Source organism: Echinops telfairi, unplaced genomic scaffold (assembly GCF_000313985.2).
Source record: "Echinops telfairi isolate 266 unplaced genomic scaffold, ASM31398v2 ScPeMD7_7429;HRSCAF=8467, whole genome shotgun sequence".
NCBI classification, from domain to species: domain Eukaryota; kingdom Metazoa; phylum Chordata; class Mammalia; order Afrosoricida; family Tenrecidae; genus Echinops; species Echinops telfairi.
Genome location: NW_022111329.1, coordinates 2,117,439 through 2,140,920, shown reverse-complemented (window position 1 = coordinate 2,140,920; position 23,482 = coordinate 2,117,439). Strand labels below are relative to the sequence as shown.

Below are 23,482 nucleotides of genomic sequence, written 5' to 3'. Positions count from 1 at the left end.
GGGTTAATGTTGGACTTGTGGGCTTGGGCAGCACTGGGTTGGGATGTTTTCTTGATGCACACTTAACCTTTACATAAAGCTCTCTCTTATACATGAGTTACTGTGGATTTGTTTCCCTAAAGTACCCAGACTAATACATTATCAGTCCTACTTTACAAATGAGGAAGCGCAAGGTGAAGCTCAAACAATTCATATGCTTAAGAGAGAGAAGCCAGGACGCTTTTGTGGCAAAATACTGATAATGTCTGAGCGGCGGGGGGTTCATTACACTGTCCTCTTTACTGTGGTGTCACTTGAAAATTAGTTCCAATAAAAACATTTATTTTTCCCATGAGGGGCTGATACCAAGGGCTCAAGTAGAAAGAAAATGTTTTGAAAAAGATGCGGCAACATATGCACAAATGTGCTTGACACAATGGATGGATGTATGGATTGTGATAAGAGATGTATAAGCTGTCAATAAAATGATTAAAATTTTTTTTTAAATTTAGTTCATGGCAAGGTCAGCAGTTGAAACCACCAGCCACTCCAGGGAGGAAAGACAAGGCGTTCTGCTTCCCTGAATTGGTACGATCCTAGAAATACACAGGGGATGCTCACCCTGGCCTCCAGGGTCCCTGTGAGTCAGCATCGCCGGGGCAGTGAGGACAGAGGCTGCTTTGGGGATCATTTCTGTGAAGGAGACATGGAGGAGCCATAGGGTCAGTGTTGGGCTCCGTTGGAGAACACCAGCTGCTCCGTGAGAGAAAGACGCGAATTTCAGCCTTGGCAACCCCACGAGGAGGTGCTACTCTGTGCTAGCAGGTCCTCAGGAGTCAGAATCAACTCCGCTCGATGGTGGTGGGTTTGTTCTTTGGCTTTGTTATTGCTTAGGGAGGTCAGGATGCCCTTGGAGTGATGAGCTGGAAGGAGGCAGTGCTCAAGGACATGGGGTGAGTCGAGTTGTGAGAGCTCGTACTTTACACTCACGGTATGTACCTTTGTCTGTGTGTCTGTCCTGGGCCAATACAAATTCGTTTAAAGCTTAAAGTGACATTCCAAGAAGTGGCGACACACACAGAGTAAATGCAGACACATGTGCATCCCGAAGTGACAGAGGTACAAGTGAAAATGTGAAAATACTGTGAAATACAAGTGAAAATACTGCCATTGTTGCTGACTAAGGCATGATGCTGCTTGCACCAGGTTGTTATTGCTGTTAGCTGCCATCAAGTTGACCCCACCTCACAGCAACACCTCACACAACAGAACAAGCATTGCCCGATCCTGTATCCTCTCCATGACATGTCATGGGTAGGACCATTATGGCACATTTCGATTTCCTTGACTAATCTTCAGAAGTAGATGGCCAGGTCTTTCTTCCTAGTCTGTCTTATTCTGGAAGCTATTATGAAATCTGTTCAGCCTTATAACATCACCTGTACCTCCCCTGAAAGACAGCTCATGGCTGCACATGAGATACATCGGCTGAGACTCAAATCTGGGTTTCCAGCATGGATGATGAGAATTACACCACTGAATCCCAGTGCCCCCATGCCACTCCACATGCATACTAATATTTTAGAAACAAGGATGTTAGCAGGACTATGTGCCTCCTTCCATTCCTGTTTCTCAGTCCAGTATACTTATCTCTGGAAAAGTTTGATTCTCTAAACCAGGATTTGCCAATCCTTGGCTCAGGGTGCTACCGTGAAAATGTAGAAAGAGAGCTAGAGATGGATTTGGAATTTAGATGTATTCAGAGCTTACAGAATAAGATGATCATCTAGCTATGAGATGTAAAGGGGTGGGGGATGAATCAAGGAAGCCTCCTGGGATTTGGACCTGAGCTCCTCACAGACTAGCCCTATTACAAATATATATGTGTTCATGCAACTTAACGTTCAAAGACTTTCTCTTAGATGGCTCCTCACTATACAACAATAATACAAAACACACTTTGGACTGTTTCAAACCTTAAGGAGCTGTTCACACCTGTTTCTCCAATCTCACCTTCTGCTGCCCTTCACATACTTTACCCTCCAACCAAGCACTGCTGCCTTCTTTGTTTCCCACAGATGCAAAGCCCAGTTCACACACCAAAATGCCCATTCCTCATTCTTATGCATCCAACTGCCAACCATCCTGCACAAGTCATTTAAAATGGCACCAGGGAAATTTATAAAACATCCTTGTCCATAGACAAACATCTTGAGGATTCTGGACCTGGGGGCTCAGATCAGTCTCAGTAAACATCAAAGTCACTTGGAATTTACCTAGTGGACTACATAATGTTCCAGGTCCTGCTTTGGTAAGTAGCCCCTAGATCTTAAAAGCTTGTGAGTGGCCATCTATATCACAACTATTGGTTTCTCCCTGTCCACAGCAAAACATATAAAAAAATAAAATATGCACGGAAGCAATTAGTCTAATGGGCAAATGGGCCACATCATCCTTGGCCTCCAAAACCCAAAGACCAGGGGGGAAAATCTACTACTACCAACCAATCTGAAAATAATCACATGAGATATGTATGAGGGAATACCCCCTAAAAATGGCTTTTTCTCAACGTTATGTATATAATTTTTTTAAAACTTATTACCGTCAAAGTACTCTCCATTACACTAAATATTTGTCAAATCTGTGATTCTGTTCTTGGAAATGTTTTTCAAACTCTTCTGTTTGGATGACTGACAGCACCTCCCTCGTTGTTGTTTTTTTTTCACCTCTTCTATGTCATCCAATCGCTGTCCTTTCACATCCCTCTTCATTTAAGGAACCAAAACAAAGTCACACTGAGCAAGGTCAGGAGAGTAGGGTGTGTGGAGCAAATAGGCATGCTGTAATTTTGCCCAAAACTGGTACACTGAGATGGCTGCATGAGCAGGTGCATTGTGGTGGCAAAACCAGTTCCCCATCTGCCACAAATCAGGCCATTTTTGTGGCACACTGTCACGCTATCTTTTCAGAACATCTAAACAGAAAGCTTGATTAACACTCTGACCTGGTGGAACAAACTCCAAATGCACTATGAGTCAACATTTTCATCCATTCATGAAGTTGACGGAGGTCCAGAACAGGGTTTGTCATCAATTGAAATTTCACCTTTTTTGAAATGAGAAAACCAATTATACACTTGAGTTTTTTCCCATAGCTCTGTCTTTGTAAGCTGTGTTCCACATCACAACACTTTCTGCAGCATTTTTTTCCGAGTGGGAAACAAAATTTCACAGCCACACACAGTTCTCTTAAATTGGCCATCACAAAAAAATGAGGCTGAAGCAAAATTAATTTTACAAAAAAATGTACTGTGACCAGAGAGAACCTTCTCTGGTGATGCCACTGTGTGCACTAACTCAGAGCAAGTTGCTTAATCCTTGCCTATCAGGAACAACGTGTACTATGAAAGCTCTGCCCAACTGAGCTTTTTTCTGGCTGTTTTGGGGTACCTAATCATATAAAAACTCAAATTCATAAAAATGACTAAGCTTACTGATGGAATAGAGATTTGTGGAACCCCCAAGACCATAGCCCTTTGTTGCCCTTTAGACGTGGAACTGAACTCACCTCAGTGGCTCATTTTTCAACTGAACAATTGATAGACATCTAAGGTAAACAAAAAACACTAGGCAGGTACGTAATCCATAGAACAATCAGCCCTTTGAGAGGAAAAGGGCAACATTTACCCAAAGATAAAACTCAGAATGCAGAAAGGCTTAGGCAGGGAGGAGGAATGGAAATGGAAATGTAATAAGGGATATTACATTGTTGGGATTACAAACAATGATGTGAACAAAACAGGTATGAATGTTGACTGGAAGGCAAGAGATTTGATCTGTAAACCTTCACTCAATTCACAGTCATAAGTTAAATAAATAAATAAAATACCACCTGACTACAAAGGTGTCCCTGAGCTAGAAGGAATAAAACACCTCTCTCTCTCTCTCTTTCTCATTTCATTGGTCATTTCCCATTTATAATTTAGATACTCATAGTCACATCTTCATCCACCTGTAAGTTTGTTCTAATGTTTTTGGCTTGCAAGTTTTTGTAATCTGGAAGGTATGACACTGCTATACTAGTAGTTATCTATGCTGACAGGTTTCCCTGGAGCTTTCAGAATGAGATAGACTATGAAGAAAGGATTAACTCCCCAAATCAGCCAACGAAAATCTGATGGATCACAACAAAGCACTGTCCCATATAATGCTAAAGACAAAACTCTTAGGTTGGAAGATATAAGAGCTGTAGCAATGAATTCAGACAGGCCAATAATTGTGAAAGCGGTTTAGACTCTGGCAATGTTTTGCTATGGAATATATATGATCACCACATGTCAGAGTCCACATCACAGCAACTAACAAACACAATCCTATCTCAGAAGTAGAAGCTTCTAAAGGGCAAGGGAGAGCTTGAGTTTCATTTGTATTTTTACACCAGCCTACGCCCTGTGCCTTCCAGAACATGATGGATTTCTTACATTAAACAGATAAACCTTTCTTTAAAAATCTGAGGTGGAAAGCTTGTGAAAGTGTGCAAAATAAGAACAATTATATGTGGCCGTGAACAAGAGCTGGTTTCTTGCTCTTCTGGTGATAATCCCTTGAAGGACATCACATTTGAAATGCTGTTATTACTGGGTTCCTACTCACAGCAAATGTCCGTAGGGGATAAAAGGCAGCCTGGTCCTCTCCATCCTCACAAGTACTATGTGAGACTCCATTGTGGCAGCTCTTTTGTCAATCCATCTCCTTGGAAGTCTTCCTCTATTGCTAAGACCCTCTACTTTTCCAAGCATGATGTCCTTTTCTAAGGACTGGTCTCTCCTGATAACATGTCTGCCTTGCCACCCTTGTCTTTAAGGAGTATTTTGGCTGTATTTCCTCCAAGATAGATTTGTATATTCTTCTAGCAGGCAGTCCATGGTACTTTAAACATTCTTCCCCAATGCCCCAATTCAAAGACAACAATCCTCTGGTCTTCCTATTCATGTCCAGCTTTCACATGCACGTGAGGTGGCTGAAAACACTATACTTGCACCTTAGTCTTCAAAGAGGCATGTTTGCTCTTTTAAGTGGTTGGAACATTTACAATGAATGTGACACATGAAAGGAAAGGACAGTAAGCACCTTAAATCACTTAAGCATATAGATAAATTGCTTCCATTTTTAGTGAGCTATTTACACCTGACTATTAAAAACCTCTTGCTGAAGGATAAGCAATGAAGCAGCTCCATTCTTCCTACATTGAAGCAGCCAGCTGCCTCAGAACCCAGCTGAGAAACATGTACTTATCGCACTCACCGAGAGATGTTCCCGACCAGCCTTGTCAGCCACATCTGTGGGAGGGCTTCCACTAGTTCTGTTTGTGGTATCCCCAATGTCATTTGCTGCAGTGCCATAATCTGACATTGAAGAAAGAGAAGAAGCCATGATATTGTCATTAGGTTGCTAATCAACACAAAACTACAGAACCACAGCAAGACACAAAGTAAAACAAGATAAATCTCAAAGATCCTAATCCTCTGAAGACCATGGTTTGGCTGCCTAAAATCAACCCACTCTAGTGGTGGGTGGGCAGAAACCCAACCATTTTATCCAACTGAGATACTTACATCAGCATTCCAAATCAAGCCTCACAGTTTTTCCAGTGTATATATGAGTATATATATAATTGTTAATTTTTAAAATAAATGCCAAAGGGAATCAATCATCTAAGAGTGATAGGGTTGTACAGTTTTACAGATAAAGAATGTCATTCTGGGACAGTTACATGAGAGCTCAAAGGTCCCATAAGAGTGGGAAGACAGAGCCTATACATGAATCCAGGCATACAATCAGCCATCCTGATTCCCTGGGAAGGCATATCTAATTTGGATGAGAGGCAGATACTCATACTGGAGTGTGAATTCAGAACAAACACAGAACTTTGGTTTACATATGAAATTTCTATAGTTCTGAATTATTAATACTCTAGTTCCAGAATTATTTATATGCAGGGAAATATTTTGGTTGGTAGCCAGTTTTACTAGTAATATGTGCAAATTGTCTCACAACATTCTTGGTAAACATGGCAGATGATGTTACAGTATATATATAAAATCTCAAGTAGAAAAGTGCCTTCTTTTCCATCTTCAACAGACTAACTTATTAATTTAGCCCCATGTGAACTTTTCTAAACCAAATTATGAGGTTGGCCTCAGGGTAATTAATGTATTTTTTTATTAGTATAGTGTTCCTCTGAATGTGAATGAAAGTAGCTGAACAAGAACCTAATTTTGCTATTTCATCTTTAACTCTCAAACCCTAATCTCCCCATTTTCATCTTGAATGTCTTAAAACATATTAATTTCAAGTCAAGTGAGTCAAGTGCTAATAGTCATTTGTATATTCTTTATGAATATCAGCCATTTATGAAACTGAAATAATTAAAAATATCAATAATCTAACAGCATGAAATTTTGACCCAAAGATCCAAAATAGGATCTGAAGACATTAGGAAGGGGTTTAAAACATAATTTTAAAATGTAAAATCACAATTCAAGCTTATGTCCCTCTTGTGACATAATTTGAGATATTCCTCTTCCAAATCAAATAAGGATGGATAGAATAAAATTGCAAAAACAGCCTGCAAAAAGTTATCCAAACCAATAGCTTGAGAGAAATATAGCTTAACCTGCATGAAACAGGTAAAAGTGTTGTAATTTCCCATTTATAATTCATTTACATTAAATACACACACATGTGACATAGAACAGAATCATTTATGTAAATATTTATATCTAAATGTATCAAGTATAGAGTATAAATGTAGAATACTGCATATATATGTATCTTGATGAACCTGTTTTTTAAACAACCTTAAATATGAAGACAGTATGTCTGGAAATTTAGCACCACTTCCACAAGGAGTAACCTCCTGTTCATGAATTATCTAGAAAGAAATCAATCTCTGACATTCAATCAAAATCATAAGGTAATGATTAGATATTTGGTGCAAAGCTAAAGCAATAAGCTTTTTGGCATCTCCCAGTTCATGTTCCTAAAAAACTTTATTTTGTTCAAATGTCACTCTTGCCCCAAAGAAACCATCCAGTTCAGGGAAAGTTGAGTGCACCTTCAGGGATAGGTTAAGTTGGTTAAGTTAGTTAAGTTAGTTAAGGATTAACCAGTTAACGGTTAATCCACTCTCCAATCAGTAATAGAAAAGAGAATGGACTATTGCTTAATTGAATCTTGAATGGAATACAAACAGGGTTTTGTTTTCTTTTTTTTCTGGGATGCATTAATTAGTTCGTCCTTTCTTCCATCAATAGGAATGGTTGGAGCCCTCTGCTGACAGGACCTTACAGCCCTAAGAGAAACCAGGCTCCCACGAAGCTGTGGCAATAGGCAGCAGAGGGAAGTGACAGAAGCCTGGGTCCCTGAGATGGCTGTGGGGTTAACCGACCCAGAGTGTGCCCTATCTTGGAAGTTTGGGTGTGTAAGCCAGACTTCCCATAGTACACACGAAACAGATTTGAATTAGGTTTACTATCACAGCAAGAGATATTCAGACTGCTGCAAGTCCTTTCTCTTCCTAGTCATAGCTTTTAAACAGGTAATTAGTTCCCAATTATGGAAACAAAATGTCTGTTACAGCAGAATGGATTTACTACTTCCAAGAACAGAGCAGGAGAGAGAAAGCACTATTTACAGGCACTGTTAAATATCAAGGGAAAACGATCATCAATATTGAATGATTTTTTTGAAATATTATTTTGGCAAATGTAATGCTTGAAGTGTATACTTAACTGAGCTAAATGGTTCCCCTTTAGTCGATTTATTGCATTTTAAACAAACATTTTGAAAAAAATAGAAAATTAAGGAAATATCATAGCTACCGTCATAAAGTACATCAGGATAATTTGGGTTTGCCCCTAAAAAATAAAAACAAAGCAAAGATTCATTAAATATGCATTTGGAGTTTAAAATTTACTACCCTATATCAACTAAAAGGACGTAAACATACTCTAAAGACTTTATAATCAAATAAACTGCTTTACAGGAAAAATACATAAAATATGAAATTCTTTATTTGTTTCATGTACATTTTGCTCCCCTTTTCAGTTCCCCAACCCTTCATTCTTCCAAAATATGAAAAGAAGACAAGAGAAATCATGAACTACTTCAACTGGAAATTCTTTAAGGAATCAATGAATTATGAACAGTGCAGATAATAATTTATGTACCATTTTTGTTATTCTCTTGATGATTTGAAAGTTACTTTCAAACTCTGCTTTGCCAGGTTCCTTTGCAATCATGAAAACAGCAGTAACCACCCATGATAATGGGGATATCTCAATAACACAATTTTGATGTCCACTTAAGTCTTCAGGGGTATTCTGAGGCTGAATAAAGCCTATTCGTACCCTAACAACACCCTGCAAAGAAAATGTCCTTCTTTATTGTAAATGTTTATGTCTAAGTGACTATAAGTACGTGTTTGTCAGACAGACATGTTAAATATATCAACCTAATTGGAAAGATTACCCTGCAGTTATCAAGACGACCAGAAGATTCTGTTTTATTACTGCATTTCCATGACAAAGGCATTCAAAAAATAAGAAATAACTCAGTATCAGAAAGAATTGGTGACCAAATAAATAAGATGCTATATATCTTCGAATAAGAATGAGCTTCGTCTCTATCTGAAAGTCTATTTGGAAATACAATTAAATTTTGATATAATATTTAAGTGACTGAAAGATGAATTTCCAATGCTACTGGTTCAGTCCGCCCTCATGTACCAGGTGAAAAATTCAAACTTGTGAACTATAGAGGTTCCTCAGTTTTCACGTAACTTCTAAGCCCATTGCAGAAAATCCCATTTAAAGTGAAATGAAACCAATTTTCTGCTCATTTTTTCCCTAGTGGATAATCAAGGTAAAAACCAAATGAAAGTGGCCCTCATGTTCAGATAAGAATCTTCCCACATTTCAGCTAGAAAAATACCCCTTTTTGGAAGGAGAAAGGTAAACGAATGGCTGTGTACTGTGACTCCTGGGTGACTGCAACCGCTGGGCACACCTCCAGGGGGCACTGTCCACCCCGTGTTCTCTTGTGAATGACACTATCTGAACTATCTGATGGTACTGCTGCCATTGATGTAAAGCCAAGGGTCCCCGACTCCAATTCAAAGCAGGCTGAATTTTCCTATGTTAGTTGTGTAGTCAGGATTACTTGTAACTGAGGTGATGCGCTCAGAAGAACCCTACAGACCACCCAGCCCTTTGAAGGGGTAATTCAGCAACTGAAGCATCATCAAGCCTCAGCAGCAGCCCTGGGGCATCCTCTGAAATGCTTTCCCTGTGCAAAGTCCCACATGATATCCCCTCGCTGTCGGGACTTACAACGCCTGCTGAAGGAAAGGGTCTATAACCCCAAGTAAACACGGGGTTCCTCAGATTGTTCAGTGATCAGCGCTCCAAAGACCCCAAAATGGATTTATTCCAACTCTTGCAAAGAGACATAACCATTTTGAGTCCACGCCTCACTTTTATACCTCCCTCCAGGTCCCTAGGTCCCCAGAATCCTCTCCCCCAAGTGGCTCAAACCCACTTCTAAGCCTGGCCAGTTCTTGCCCCTTGGATCAGTCAACTTAAAAGCAGATCATAAGAGTCTGAACATCCATGGCCCAGGTCTCAAGGGCAAAGATAAGGCCTGAGTTAAGCCAGAGAGGCTGGCATGTCCACTTCCACACCTGTGTGCCATCTCATGGTACAGAACTGTGCCAGGGGCAGGGGCTATGACCAGAGACCATTTCCATTCAAACTCCAGTGTTCTGGAATGGAACTGCAAGAATCTGAAGACTCTAATCTCAAACAGCCTTCTAGATCTTTCTAAACATACATTAGATAACATAGAATAGATCCGATGTTATCTAACAGCTCATTACCTTGGTTTTTAACTTGTAAAAGTTTTGGACATAGGACATGGGCCTTCATTTGTACTACAGGATGACTAACTCCCCTGTTTGCCTGGAAATGAGGGGGACCTCTGAGATATTGGACATTCTCTTTGAAAACTGGAAAACACTCAGAAACACAGTTTGCCCAGGGTTAACATTTCCATGCTAAAACCAGAGTGTGGATGGTGCCCTCGATTGTTCTCACGCCCTGGGCTCTGAACATGTGCTAGTTGTCCCCAAAGTCACTTTGACAATGGCAAGCCCTTATGAAAGTGGAAGGGCTCAGGATTCAGAGCCAGAGTGTCCAATTCACATATTTAAATGGACTTGGTGAATATAAGTAACATACAGATTTATTCATCCTCATCACAAATGACAGACATGCAAATACATCACACACACAAAGCTCCAAGGAAGAAGCACGAACCTGGGATTCCTCCAGCATATTGAGTATCATGTATGGAAAACTGAGAACTTACGGTGACTATTCAGCACACCCTTAATCTAGAAGACGGGCACACTGCAGACAAGTGAATCAAGTCAATGCATGCTTTCCCTACCGAGTTCACCAGCCAAGATAAGAAGCCAATCTAAGCTTTCTAAAAAGCACTACATTTTCCTGATTTCATTTCTAGCTGTACACTTTGATCTGTCAGGTAAAGCCAAATTCAGAACAGGTTCTGTACCTTGCTGAAAGTTCCTGAGGGAGAAACAGTAACGGAGGGGTTTCATTTTGCATATTTGTTGTGGTTGTTGTTCTTTTGCCATTTTTTCTCTCTCCTCTCTCCCTAGGAAACTGTATTTTTCAGTAAAGAAATGTCTCTTACAATGTATGAATGTATGAAACTTGGTGCATGGGAAGATGCACAGATCAAGAGTTTATGAAAAATTAAGATCACATTCCTCTAGCTCATCAAGAATAGTATTTTGCTTCCAGCAACTTCTCAGTCAAGCAAAATCTCCCATGATGTTTCCACTCCAATAAAGTGGTAGCTATTAACATCATTTTAAAGGCAGACATTAAAAGAGAAAAAAATGAAAACCTACCCCTTTGTTTTATACTTCTGGCAAGGATCTAATTTTGAAAATCGCCTGCCATTTTAAGTCTACATCGTTTTCTTATTTCTTTTTTTTTTTTTACAGTACTAGATATTTGTTAAGTCTACATTCTGAGTAAATGAAGTCTTTCTTTTTGGCTGGTGTAAACACGTTCATTCTGGACACTGGCTAATACTGTGGTCGGTGATGTTGCTGCTCAATCTGCTTCAACTCACGGAGACTCTATGTTGAACAGACAAAAGGTGTCCAGGTCCTACACCATCTTCAAGGTCATTGGTATGCTTGAGGCCCTGGTTGTCCTTCTGTACTGTTAGAGAATGCTGACTTTAGGATGCTCTGAGATATACTAAGAAGTACATCTTAGTATATACTAAGAAGGACTAAGGAGTAGGAGCCCTCATGACATAGTGATTACACATTGCACTGAAATCTGCATGGTCAGCGGGTCAAAACCGAAAAGAAACCGAAGCTAAAACTAGTATGGATTGAATTGTGCCCCCTTCTGTTGAAGCCCTAATCCTGAACCAGTGACTATGACCCTGGTGGAAGGCAGACTTTCTGATAGCCATACTGGTGTAGGATAGCTCTTAATCTGACGTGACTGGTGTTCTTGGGAAAGGACGGATGGCACACAGAGACAGGAAGACAGAGGATGGGTGCTATCAGACCCTGCAGCTGCATGCCAAGGCACACCTGGAGCTTCTAGAAGCTTTGAGATAGGCATCCGAATTACAGTTAATTAATATGGCCCTCCAAGTCAGAATTCCTTATGTGTTATATTATAATTTTGGATTCTATATGTTTGTGGATATCATCCCATTTGGGGGAGCCTTCTTTATTATTCTAATGGGCAAGATTAAGCCAAAACCAAACTCATTGCCATGGAGTCAATTGATGGCAACCCTTTAAGGCAGGGTAGAACTGTGCCTGTAGGTTTCCATGAACATAACTCTTCACAGACTTAGAAAGCCCCACCATTCTCCTGAGAAGCAGCCGGTGCTTTCGAACTGCCGACCACAGCCCCATGGGTAACCACTAAGCCAGCAGAACTCCTAGAATGGATAGGATTGGGATGGGATTGAGATCTGGCCTTAATGGACAGTGTGAATCAAGCCACATCCTTTGTTTCCTTGGGGGCATCTTTGACTCCACGTTAATAGAAGGCATCGTGATGTAAGACATCACCCTTTGTTTTCCTCGGATATATACTGGTACCACTGTACACATCACCTCACCTGGAAAGCCATACCCCTCTTTTCTGACTGACTTTTGGTAGAAGCAAGAACACCTGCTGTGACGTTAGGACATTTTTGACCTCTGCCCGATTTTAGAGCCTGGAATCAAACACCACTCACTATCACATGAGACATTTCCTCGAAGTTTCCTGAGTTTCTGTGAGATGTGCAGGGAATCCAAAACTTGGACACGAGGAAATGGACTCAAAGGAGGAGTGGGGGCAGAGGGAATGGAGCAGAAGAGCATCTTGGAAGAATTAGAAGTTTGGGGGACATCTTTAATCTCCAACTCCTTGGGACTAGTCTGGTATTAATTCTTCTAAAAAAATCATTACCACAGCATTCAACAGAATCTCCCACAAAGTTTCAGAAGAATCAATCTGGCCAACACTCTTAACCATCATCACTTCAAAGCAATACATTTCTGCTGTGTAAAGTCTCTCAGTTCATGGCAGTATGTTATGTCAGCCCTAAGAAACCAATGCATTGACAAGTAAGTAGCATCCAGGCTGAGCAATATGCTTATAGGGGGGACTTGAAAAGATTATGCTTCTTTGGACACTCTCCTAATAATGCTCACCAACCAGGAAGTGTCTGTTTTAGACAGCAGGCGATGGCATCAAGCCCTCAAGCTACATGCTGAAATCGATGAGATACAATTTGGAAACCTGGGAACACGATTGAACCCACTGAAGTCTCCATTTCCTCCACGTGCAAAAGCTGCAACTCAGCTCCAGCCAAAAGAAGACCAGACAGAGATAAGTACAAATGGCTGCTAGCCTGGTGTTCAAATTCTATGAAGTAGTTTTAAAGAGCTACATTCACATTTACTTTGTTCTTGACCTAACTCATGTAGAGAACTACTCAGAACTCAACCAATCATTTGGAACGTAAAGCTAAAGTCTCCCTCACCGTCTTTAAAAACCTTCTCTTCACTGCCTAAGCTTCATGCTAATTAAGTCCAAACACTCCTCTGCTAGCAAATTAAACATGCAATAAATCTTATTTAAATAACTTGGTCTCTGTCTTCTCAATTCAACCATGTCCAGGAGATAATCCATGTATCAACATTGAACATCCTCAGGAACTATGGGAACAGGACCACCAAGTCCAAGACATAACTGGAAACCATCCAAATGAGAAGAATAAGCACAGATGTACTCCCCAAAAAGCTCTTTATGAAATGTGTGATGTGTGCAGCTCCCAGAGACAGACCTTTACAGTATTTAGACTTCTAAAACAGAGAGTAAAATCATCTTTTTTGTTTTTTTACTAACATCTTCAAACCAGAGCACTTTAACATCATCGTAATTTCATAAGAGTCTCTTCATTCCCATCTTCTAATCTCATTTAAGGAGCCCTGGTCATGCTGTGGAATAGGCATTGGGCTGATAACTGAAAAGTCAGTGGTTCAAATCCACCAGCTGCTCCACTGGAAAAGGATGACGCTGCCTGCTTCCATAAAGACCTACAATCTTACAAACCCTATATAGCATCACAATGCTCTAGAACCCTAATTAAGCATCCTGATGGTGTAGTGAGTTACCCAGTGGGCTGCTGTCCAAGAGATCAATGGTTTAAACCCATCAATATGCCTGTGCCAGAAAGATAATGTATTCTGCTCTCATAAAGATTTACAGCCTCATAAACCCAGAGGGGCAGTTCCACTCTGTCCTATGGGGTGAATATGAGTCAGAATTGACCCCACAGCAGTGCATTTCTTTTTGTGTGTTTGCTATAATTAAGTAGCCCTGGTGGCACTGTTAGAGATAAGTATTGGACTATTGAACTTCAAGACTGAAACCCACCAGGTACTCCGTGGGAGAAAGATGAGCTTAGCCACTTCCATAAAGATTCAAAACTGTGAAATCTCTATACAGGGCCTCCATAAGTTGGACTTAACTCAAAACTGTGTTTTGTTTTTCAGTACCCTAATTGAGGGCTAGGGGGTTATTGTTCTATTCACAGACTGTGTAAGTAATCTAGCTAGAAAAAAAAGTGAAAGCAATTCAGATAATAAATAAATAGCCAAATACTTGTTCTTTTCAAATGAATTATTCTTGGTTTGCCAGCTGTCTACTGTAAAGATCGAGAGTTTTAGAAACCCTGTAGAAGGAGTTGATTCCAACTCATGGCAATCCAATAGGACAGGGTAGAACTGCAATTTTGGATTTCAGAGACTAGCTCCTTCAGGGAGTAGAAAGGTTCTTCTTTCTCCCTCAGAGAAGCTGGTGGTTTCGAACTGCTGACCTTGTGGTTAGCAATCCAATGCATAACCATTATGCCACCAGGGCTCCTATACAGGGTCACAATGAGTCAAAATTAATTTGATAGCAGCGGGTTTGGGTTGGGTTTATGCTTTGTTAACAGTGATTTCTAACTCGTCATGATGAGCCCTTTGATATGCAAGTCCTGTTCCTCATCCCTTCCTGCACTGCAGGCTGAACTCCGAGCCAGAAATCACTCGGTTCAGATATCTGGGTTTCCTTTCTGGCTGAAACACTAATTTGCTAGACAGCACTGGGAGTTCTCACTTTTCCTGCAACAAAGGCGTCTTCCGTAAGATAGGAGAGAATAATAGCATTCACTTTGGCAACTCTCAGGAGCTTCTGGAAGCATAATTAATTAACATTAGTACTCCTGAGATAAAAAGAGCTATTTAAGTATAAATCTTAATTATCATGATTATTATATGCATAGGGTCAAATCATACTATTCTGTTATTTAAGGCAGAAAAGTATGTAGAACTTTCCTTACTTTCATCACAGGGCAAGAAATGGATCCTAGACAATGGCCGAAGGCCTAAGGGGCATGCACAGTGACCGTCTGTACAACAGAAGGAAAAACTGCCCGTCCCGCGCCATCTCCACAACTGTTCTTCGGTTAGAGATCACTGTTGTAGCGTCTGTGTCCATCATCTTGTTGATGAGCTTTAGACAGTCACCGATATTCATTTTGAGACATTTCCTTGCTCCAAGTTCTCTAGCTGAGCTACTCACCAACCCACGACCACGGGGTGGATTCCAACTCATAGTCAGAAGATGGTTTCTGAGGCTTGGTGAAACTTTATGGAACAGAGAGCCCCGCCTTTTTCCTATGGAGCAGCTGGTTGGTTTGAACTGCTGATCTTGAGTTGAGCAATCCACAGCTTACGCAACATCACCTGGCTGAAGTACAACTAATCTAAATCTGTCCGTTTGGGGAGATTCTATGTGGTGCAAGAATAGTCCAGGTATCGTGAATCTTCTGATCACGCGACATGGAGTGAGATGCTGTGAGGCAAAGTCTTCCGATGGTGACAGTTTGTTCTTGACGTGGATTCTGCATAGGAAGCAACTGTGCCTGAATTAGGAAGCTTGAGTCACTAACTCCCACTGATTATGAGCATGAGTATTCTTGAGCTGTGACACTTCCTGAATGAGTGGGCCAAGGAGATACGCTACATGTTTTGCCTGGAGAATGTGAAGCTTTGTACCAAGAATACTCACTTTATATCAGCTTCTGCCCTGACTAAGGTTCTTCCAAGCCTAAAGCAGTAAATCATTAAGATAATTAGTTAGATAAGAGAAGCTACTCATAAACCATTGACATAGTCACATTTATAAGAATACCTGACTTGCAAAATTCTTAGAATTTCGATAGCTATTCCGATGAGCCCAACAAAGGGCTCCATGTTTCCTCCTGGTGGCAATCCTGAGTCATCTCAATGTGACGGCCTCTCTGTGCCAGGAACGCCTGCTTAACAGTCAGCTTAAGATGACCATCTTGCTCTGAGCCTCCAACTCAGTCTCTACATGTTCATAGAAGGACTTTTGTATAAAAAGGATCAAATACCAATGACAGCCACATGGCAGATCAATCTCGTCTTAGACAAGTTGTTTTGTTTTTTTTTTGGCCAGTAAGCTAAATAGGATATAGGAGGATCTCTAGAGAATCCTCAGCTAACCCAGTACTTTTAGGTGTGCCTACAACTAATTGCTTTCCTTATGTTACATCCCCTCTCTCTAGCCTTCTTAAAGGGAACCCTGGTGCCTTAGGGGTTATGCATTGGGCTACTAACTGCAAGGTCAGTAGTTTGAATCTACCAATCACTCCTCAGGAGAAAGATATCTTTCTACTCCAGTCTCTGAAACCCACAGAGGCAATTCTACTGTGTTCTAGAGGATCACTATGAGTCAAAATCTCCATGGTAGTGACAATCTTCTTAAACCATCTTTTGAATCCATGCCACATGTTCCTCAAACTCTCTTAGAGCCCATCTCTTTCCTCCACCACTTATTCTATAATTGTATCAAAGTTACTATTTGATAACCTGGAGGACAATCAGTGAAATAATGATGATGCAGACCCGATCTCCTTTCCCATGGCTCCCTCAGGCTCTACAGTCCTAACAGGGTCAAATACCCTTGCTACTCTAATTGTGGTTCATGGGCCAGTAACATCAGGGTCATTTAAGAGCTTGCCATAAAATGCAGACTCTTAGGACCCTTCCCCACGGTCTGTGTGTGGTCCAAAAGACTAATGCCCTCAGTGGCTAACCAAAATATTGGAGCTTTGAGTCCACCCAGAAGAAAAGTCTGGTTATCTACTTCCAAGGATCAGTCATTAAACACCTTCGGTAGTCCAGGTCTGCTCTGATGCACCTCGGATCACCATATGAGTCTGAATCTACTCAATGGTAATTGGTTAGGCCCTTCTCCAGAGCCTCTGAATCAGAATGTACATTCATACTGGAAGTTCAGATGACATATGCACATTAAAGCTGGAGAAACACTGGGTGTGGTTCACTGAGAAATGTTGCTGGTCTCAAAAAGGCCTCAGTGGGCATCAAGGAGGGCAATTTTTCAATAAAATATACAGAAAACAAAAATAGCTAAATATGCAAATATCTCTAACCATGGGTACAAAACAAACAAAGAGAGCAACACTCTAGGGGTAGCGGTAGAGGTTGGTTTTTTTCCCCAATGACACACTTCCGGGACCTATATCAGATACTCACAGCCATCAAGTCAATGCAGACTCATAGTGATCTCTTGTGGGCTTCTGAGACTGCAACTATTTATGGGATTAGAAAGCCCAGTCTTTCTCCCACTGAGCTGCTTGTGGTTTCAAACTGCCAACCATGCAGATCGGTCACAACTAAGAGAGGATAAAGTCAAGGCTAAGACAAAAGCCCAGGACAGAAGTTCCTTCCTAATGACTGCTATCATTGATAATTGCTGCTGAGTTGATTTTGAATCTTGGTAACCCCATGAGTTACACGCATAGCAAAAAGGTGGTCCATGGGATTTTTAAGGCCATGGCCTTGGGAAGCAGATTGCCAAGACTGTCTTCCAACGTGCTTCTATGTGGGTTCAAACTGTCAACCTTTGGGCTAATTGTCAAGTTCATAGCCCTTTGTACCACTTGGAGACTCCTGCAGCAGAGCAGAGATTCTCACCCGAGAGAGGTGAGAAAACGTCATTACCTCTCAGTGCCACGTCATTACCTTGCAGTGCCTACCTAAGAAAAGAAGAGCATTTATCAAGCATCCCACACCATGTCTATTAGGCACCGTCAGAGAGGCTCAGTTTTCCAGGTGTAGGTGTCACCTGGGTCAGGCCTGCACTTCCAGAGGTGTCAGGACAGGGGATCATGTGTGTTTCCTATGGACTAGAGGTATGCCAACACGTCGGTTTGTGGGGAAAACCTGGAAAGGCAGAGACATCTCAGTAGCACAAAGCTACATTCCTAGATACTAAGGAAGGATTGCAAATCACCAGCTGGAATAAAGATGCATGTGCTCATGCCATGGAAACAGCAGGAGAAAAGCCTGAGAGAGAAGACTTGCTGAAAATCTTAAAGGCATTTTTAAATGTTCACATTCAAGCCATAAATTGTGGCTAATCTCACTGTAACCCCAGACATTTTCCCAGCATTGTTTTTCAGAGCTGCACCAAATTTATACCAGGTGTCCAAAGTAAAATCAGAGTCGGTGTCCTAAGTGAAGTCAGACCTTTCTCAAGAGATAGCATACCCACAGGTCTGAAAAGCATGTATTAAGACAAAAGAGCCTCAGTTTGACTGTTTAAAGCCCTTCTGACCCAGGCAACCAAAGTCAACCAATTGGAACAAAACCAATACCCCATAGGACCAAACAGTTCCTCTTTGTGCTTTATTATCTCTCCACACAAAGTTAAGTTCATTAAGAGCTAAGTCTTTTTTTAAAATTTATTTTATTGGGAGCTCTTACAGCTCTTATCACAATCCATACATATATCCATTGTGTCAAAGCACATCTGCACATATGTTGCCATTATCTTTTTCAAAACATTTTTTTTCTAAGAGAGCTAAGTCTTTAAAAACTATCCCTTTAATTCCTCGAAAAATAAAGTTTCATGACAACTAAGTCCAAACATTCCTCCAGTGATCATTAATCACTTGATAAATCTTGAGACAATAAATCATTATCTTTGTTTTCTCAATTTGACAGAATCCAGGGGAGAAAGTCCATATATCAGCATTGAACATCCCCAGGTCTCAAGGAAATACAGCCTTTCCCCGATGCTACCAGCTTCCACTAGGGCAACAAATGAATGAACACTTCAATACTATGCCATCATTCACCCTCTACTAGCCTGAGGTACAGAGGAGAGGAGATATGCAATTAAATCAAGTCCAGAATTTTAATATTTACTTTATATGAGGCATTGCATATCTCAAGTAAGACTGTGGCTGCAACCAAAAGTGATCACAGTACATCAAACATGTTCTTGAGATGGGCTCTAAATTCAAGTGGGATGTACTCGGGTCATAGTAGGGCTCACATAAGCTAGCTTTAATTTTCTTTAGCTTCAGCTTGAACTTGCTTTTGAGCAATAATGATCTGTTCTGTCAGCCTCTAGCCTTGTTCTGACTGTTGATATTGAATTTTTCTATCATTTATTCCCCCAGATATAGTCTCTTGGATCCCTGAATATTTCATATGGTAAAATCCTTACATATAGTTACCATTAAATGACTAGGTCTTTGGTCTTACGAAATTCTAGTGTGGCATCTCCATCCTCATTTCTACTACCTATGCCATTTTTTGTACCTACCAAACCTTCTTTGTGGGAAACTTTTGCATTCCAATGACCAGTAATTAGCAATGCATTTGATTGCATAGTTGATCAATGTAAGCCTGCAGAAATTGGTTAAAATATTAATTTTCTTCATCTTTGGCATTAGTGTTTGGTGGATAAATTTTAATTGTAGTATTAGCTAGTCTTCCTCCTAGGCATATGGACTTTATCATATTACTGATAGTGTTATTATTTAGGATAGACCTAGAAATATTCTACTTGACAATGAATGCAATGCCATTTTTCTTTAATTTGTCATTCTCATTACAGTAGGCTATATGATTATCTGATTCAAAATGATCAGTACTATTTTAGTACTGATCAGTACACTAAAGCCTAGGATATAGACTTAAAGTATTCCATTTCATTTTTGATGATTTCCAATTTTCCAAGATTCATATTTCATACATTCTATGTCTGATTATTAATGGTTGTTAGCAGCTTCTTCTTCTCCTTCTGAGTTATGCCACAACAGCAAATTAAGATGCTAAAAACTTTATGTTTTTCAATATTGAAGTGCTTGAATAGTAATAAAATGGCCCTGGTTAGAGTCCCAACTTCACCTGAGCTTTTGCTTATTTTCCTTGCACCTATCAGATCCTTACATGGACTTAAGTACCTAACAAGGAATTTCTCTTGCAACTATCAAAGCGTTCAACAGATTTACATCTATGGACAAGCCAAAACATATTGCTACCAAGGTTCCAGTTCATGCCTGAACAACATGATTCCACACAAAATGTGTTCAAACCTGTCTCTGTGGTTGGGGGATGGCTGCAGAAGAGTGTGCTTAGTAAGATCCTTGCCATCATCTCACTAGGATCCCTTAAAATTGGGGCCCGACCACAGCACCGGTGTTTGACAGAATCTACTGGGCCAATGACATTGAAGGCAGAAAGGTTAGCTCAGAAGGTAGGACAACTATTTAGGGTATCCCTAAGAGGTAATCTTGATCAAATGTTCTCAAAGGACACAAAACAACCCCAAGGAAATTGAGAAATGCCGTTTTCCCCATCACAATAGTGCATCTTTACATTCTTCAAGGGTATTAAGGGTTTTCCAACAAGAACTTCCCTGGGAAGCCCCATACACGCTATAGAAATTATCTTACCCTCCAGACTCATGTTCGGTTTCCAAAGTCAGCGAACATTTAAAAGGAATACAGTTAGAGTCCACTGAGAATGCCCAAACTGGCATTTTGATGTGTATAAATCAAGGAGCACAGAATTTTCAAGAAGGTTTAAGGAGCTGAAAACAGCACCTCCAGAAGTGTCTAGAACCAGATGCAGATTATGTCAAGATACAATAGCTTCACATTTCAAATAAAACACTTTATTTAAATAAAGGGTTCCATAATTTTGTTGCACTCCTTTTTGACTCACCTGTGTAAGGAACAATGGAAACATTTGTCCCCATGTTTACATGAAACACAGAGGAAGAATGTTCTTTAAAACGGGTCTTGAAAATAAACATTTATGAGAAATTCCACCAGAAGCCCTCAAGAAATCTTTTAAGAGAATCAACTGATAACCACCCTGTTACCGCCACATAGTCATGTATCAAAACTAACATGTCCAAATAGGTCACATGTTGATTTCCAACCTATCACTACAAAGGCCTGCCTCTGGTCCTGCTGTCCTTAACTTAGAACGTACCTTTAAAGCAGCAGGGAGATATTTTATTGTTCCAGTTTTGAAGTGGACTCCCTAGGGAGTATCAAACCCAAACCAAACTCACAAGCCAAGTCTGACTCATGGAGACCCTCTAGGTAAAACTGCCCCTGTGCTTTTCTTAGAACATAGCACTTTAGGAAAGTAGAAAGCCTTGTCTTTCTCTTGAGGAGCGCCTGGCACTTTTGAACTTCAGACCTTGTGGACAGCAGCCTGGGGAGTAAAGACATTTAAAAAGTGCTTTGCGATGACAGGCTGGCGTTCCGCACAGAAGCACCACATAAGAAAGACCTGGTGATGTACTCAATTCCAAACAACAACAACAACAAACAATGATTAAAACCCTAACAGAACACCCATGGGGTCCACATGAGCTGGAAGTGACTCAGCGGCAAACAGTTTGCTTTTGCTTTTTGTAAAGAAAGGACGTAATTCCAAGAAAGTTCACTGTCTTGGTGCCATGGCTATAACTCTCACAAATACCAACAAAAAGTCTATCAAGGCAAGCCAGATGAGGTCAGTCTCTAATTGGCCACACTGGTTTATGACCCACCAGGGCCATTTATAACCATTATCACCCTGGGCCAAGTGCCTTTCATTTCCACTCTCCTTTAGCAGCCCTCCTTAACTGTTCCTTGCATAAATACTTAAAGAGAAAAAGGGGAGGATGTTTTCCTAAAAGCAGATATTTTATATTGGAGGCCTAATAAAAACAAATAACTACTTGAATTAAGAAGGAAAAAAGAGGACAACTTTCTTAAAAATGTGGTTAATTTTGCTTTAGGGGAGATAAGGGTCTCATTATTTTAAAGGGGATATTTTAGAGACTTCAAGTTCTGTTTTTTAGGTAAAAAAAAACATTTATTCTGATTTCTAAGTAAACTAAAATGAATAGAAATAGTTATTACAAAAGAGGCCAAATAAGTGAGAGAAGTTCCCTCTACCAACAGCATCAGAATCCTAGTCTAAATTAGCAGAGATGCGCAATAGTTGTCTGCAGGACTGTGCACTATCAAAGTGCACAGACCACTTCTGGGGCCTTCGCACTCCACGCCCTGAGTTGAGCTCCCCCCCACCTCCCCCAACAGTGTCAACAGCAGTTGCTGGAGAAAGTCAAGCAATGAAGTCTGGAGTTCAGATAATAGTAATGTAGCAATGCCAGGTTCTTAGTTTTGACACCAGGTACCAAGGTCATACATGATGTTAACAGTGGGGAAACCTGGGTGATCAACGAGGTAAAAATGCTCCACTTTCACACAATAGCACAGCAGTGAACTGGCAATGAGCACGAGGATGCTACAGGACCTGGCAAAGTTCATGTCTATGTTGCAAAAGGTCCCCATCACCTTGTGGTATCACTCCATGCACCATTCTGTATCCACCCTTAAAATCTTTGACAACGACTAACAACAACAGCACAATTATCTCCAACTAGTCTATTTAAAAACAAAATGAAGTTGTCCAAAATCCGAGTCCCCTGGGTTTAACTATAAAGCTCTTATTCCCCCAAAACACAGAGGAAAAAACACAGTAGTCTCCAGCTTTACTACAGAAAATATAGCCCTGTACCTCTACTTCTGATTAAGAAGAAGAGTTCAAGCCAAAGACAACAACTGCCAAAGGTGTCTTGATAACACACAAGCAGAGCTTATTTTGTGTGGTCCTAAGGGGCTATCTTTAAACCAACTTACATAACTCAAATCACATTTTGAGCACACACTATGGAGCCTTGGTCACATGGTGGGTTAAATGATGGGCCGCTAAGCACAAGGTCTGTAGTTCAATCCCAGCAGCTTCTCTCAGGGAGAAAGACGAGATTTTCTTTCTTCTTCTTTTTTTAATAAATCATTTTATTCGGGGCTCATACAACTCATCACAATCTATCCATCCATCCATCCATTGTGTTAAGCACATTTGTTGCCTTCATCATTTCCAAAATATTTTCTTTCTACTTGAGCCCTTGGTAACAGCTCCTCTTTTTTTCCCCCTCCCCACCTATTCCTGTAAAGAGTTAGTCTTTGAAATCCATAAGGGAAGCTCTACTCTGTCCTATTAGGACACGGAGCCAGAATTGATACCATGGCAATAAGTTTGGATTTTGAGTTGAATGAAGTTCATGCATTTAAAAAGTTGTTCAGTAAATACCTGGATAATAGGAAGAATTATTATCTAATGAAAAGGGCTGCAATCTCATTACTTGTTCAAAGAAGTTGGCTTTGCAGGCACCACATCTGTCCTATGCATAAGCCTTCCAGGCAGCCCTAGCCTCGTGGGCCTTCACAGTTCTGTTTCTCTCACCCTCTATATTAGTCTGGGTACTTTGGAGAAACAAATCCATAGCAATTCACGTATAAGAGAGAGTTTTATGTAAAGAAAATGTGCATCATGAAAACACCCCAACCCAATGCTGCCCAAGCCCACAAGTCCAACATTAACCCATGAACCCAACACCAGTCCACAAAGTCCTCCACCTCACAAATCAGAGGCA

The 23,482-nt window shown here is 40.6% G+C and overlaps 1 protein-coding gene across 5 annotated transcripts in view; it reads right to left on the bottom strand.

Moving 5' to 3' along the window:
* NTRK2 (neurotrophic receptor tyrosine kinase 2) overlaps window positions 1–23,482 on the bottom strand; it is a 514,715-nt gene that overhangs the window by 410,614 nt on the left and 80,619 nt on the right. For all 5 annotated transcript variants that reach the window (XM_004715969.2, XM_004715970.3, XM_004715971.2 and 2 more), the window contains exons 9-10: window positions 7,862–7,897; window positions 5,283–5,383 (exon numbers count right to left, since the gene is read on the bottom strand). In XM_004715969.2, the coding sequence (XP_004716026.1) occupies window positions 5,283–5,383; window positions 7,862–7,897 (137 nt within the window). The remainder of the gene's footprint in view (window positions 1–5,282; window positions 5,384–7,861; window positions 7,898–23,482) is intronic.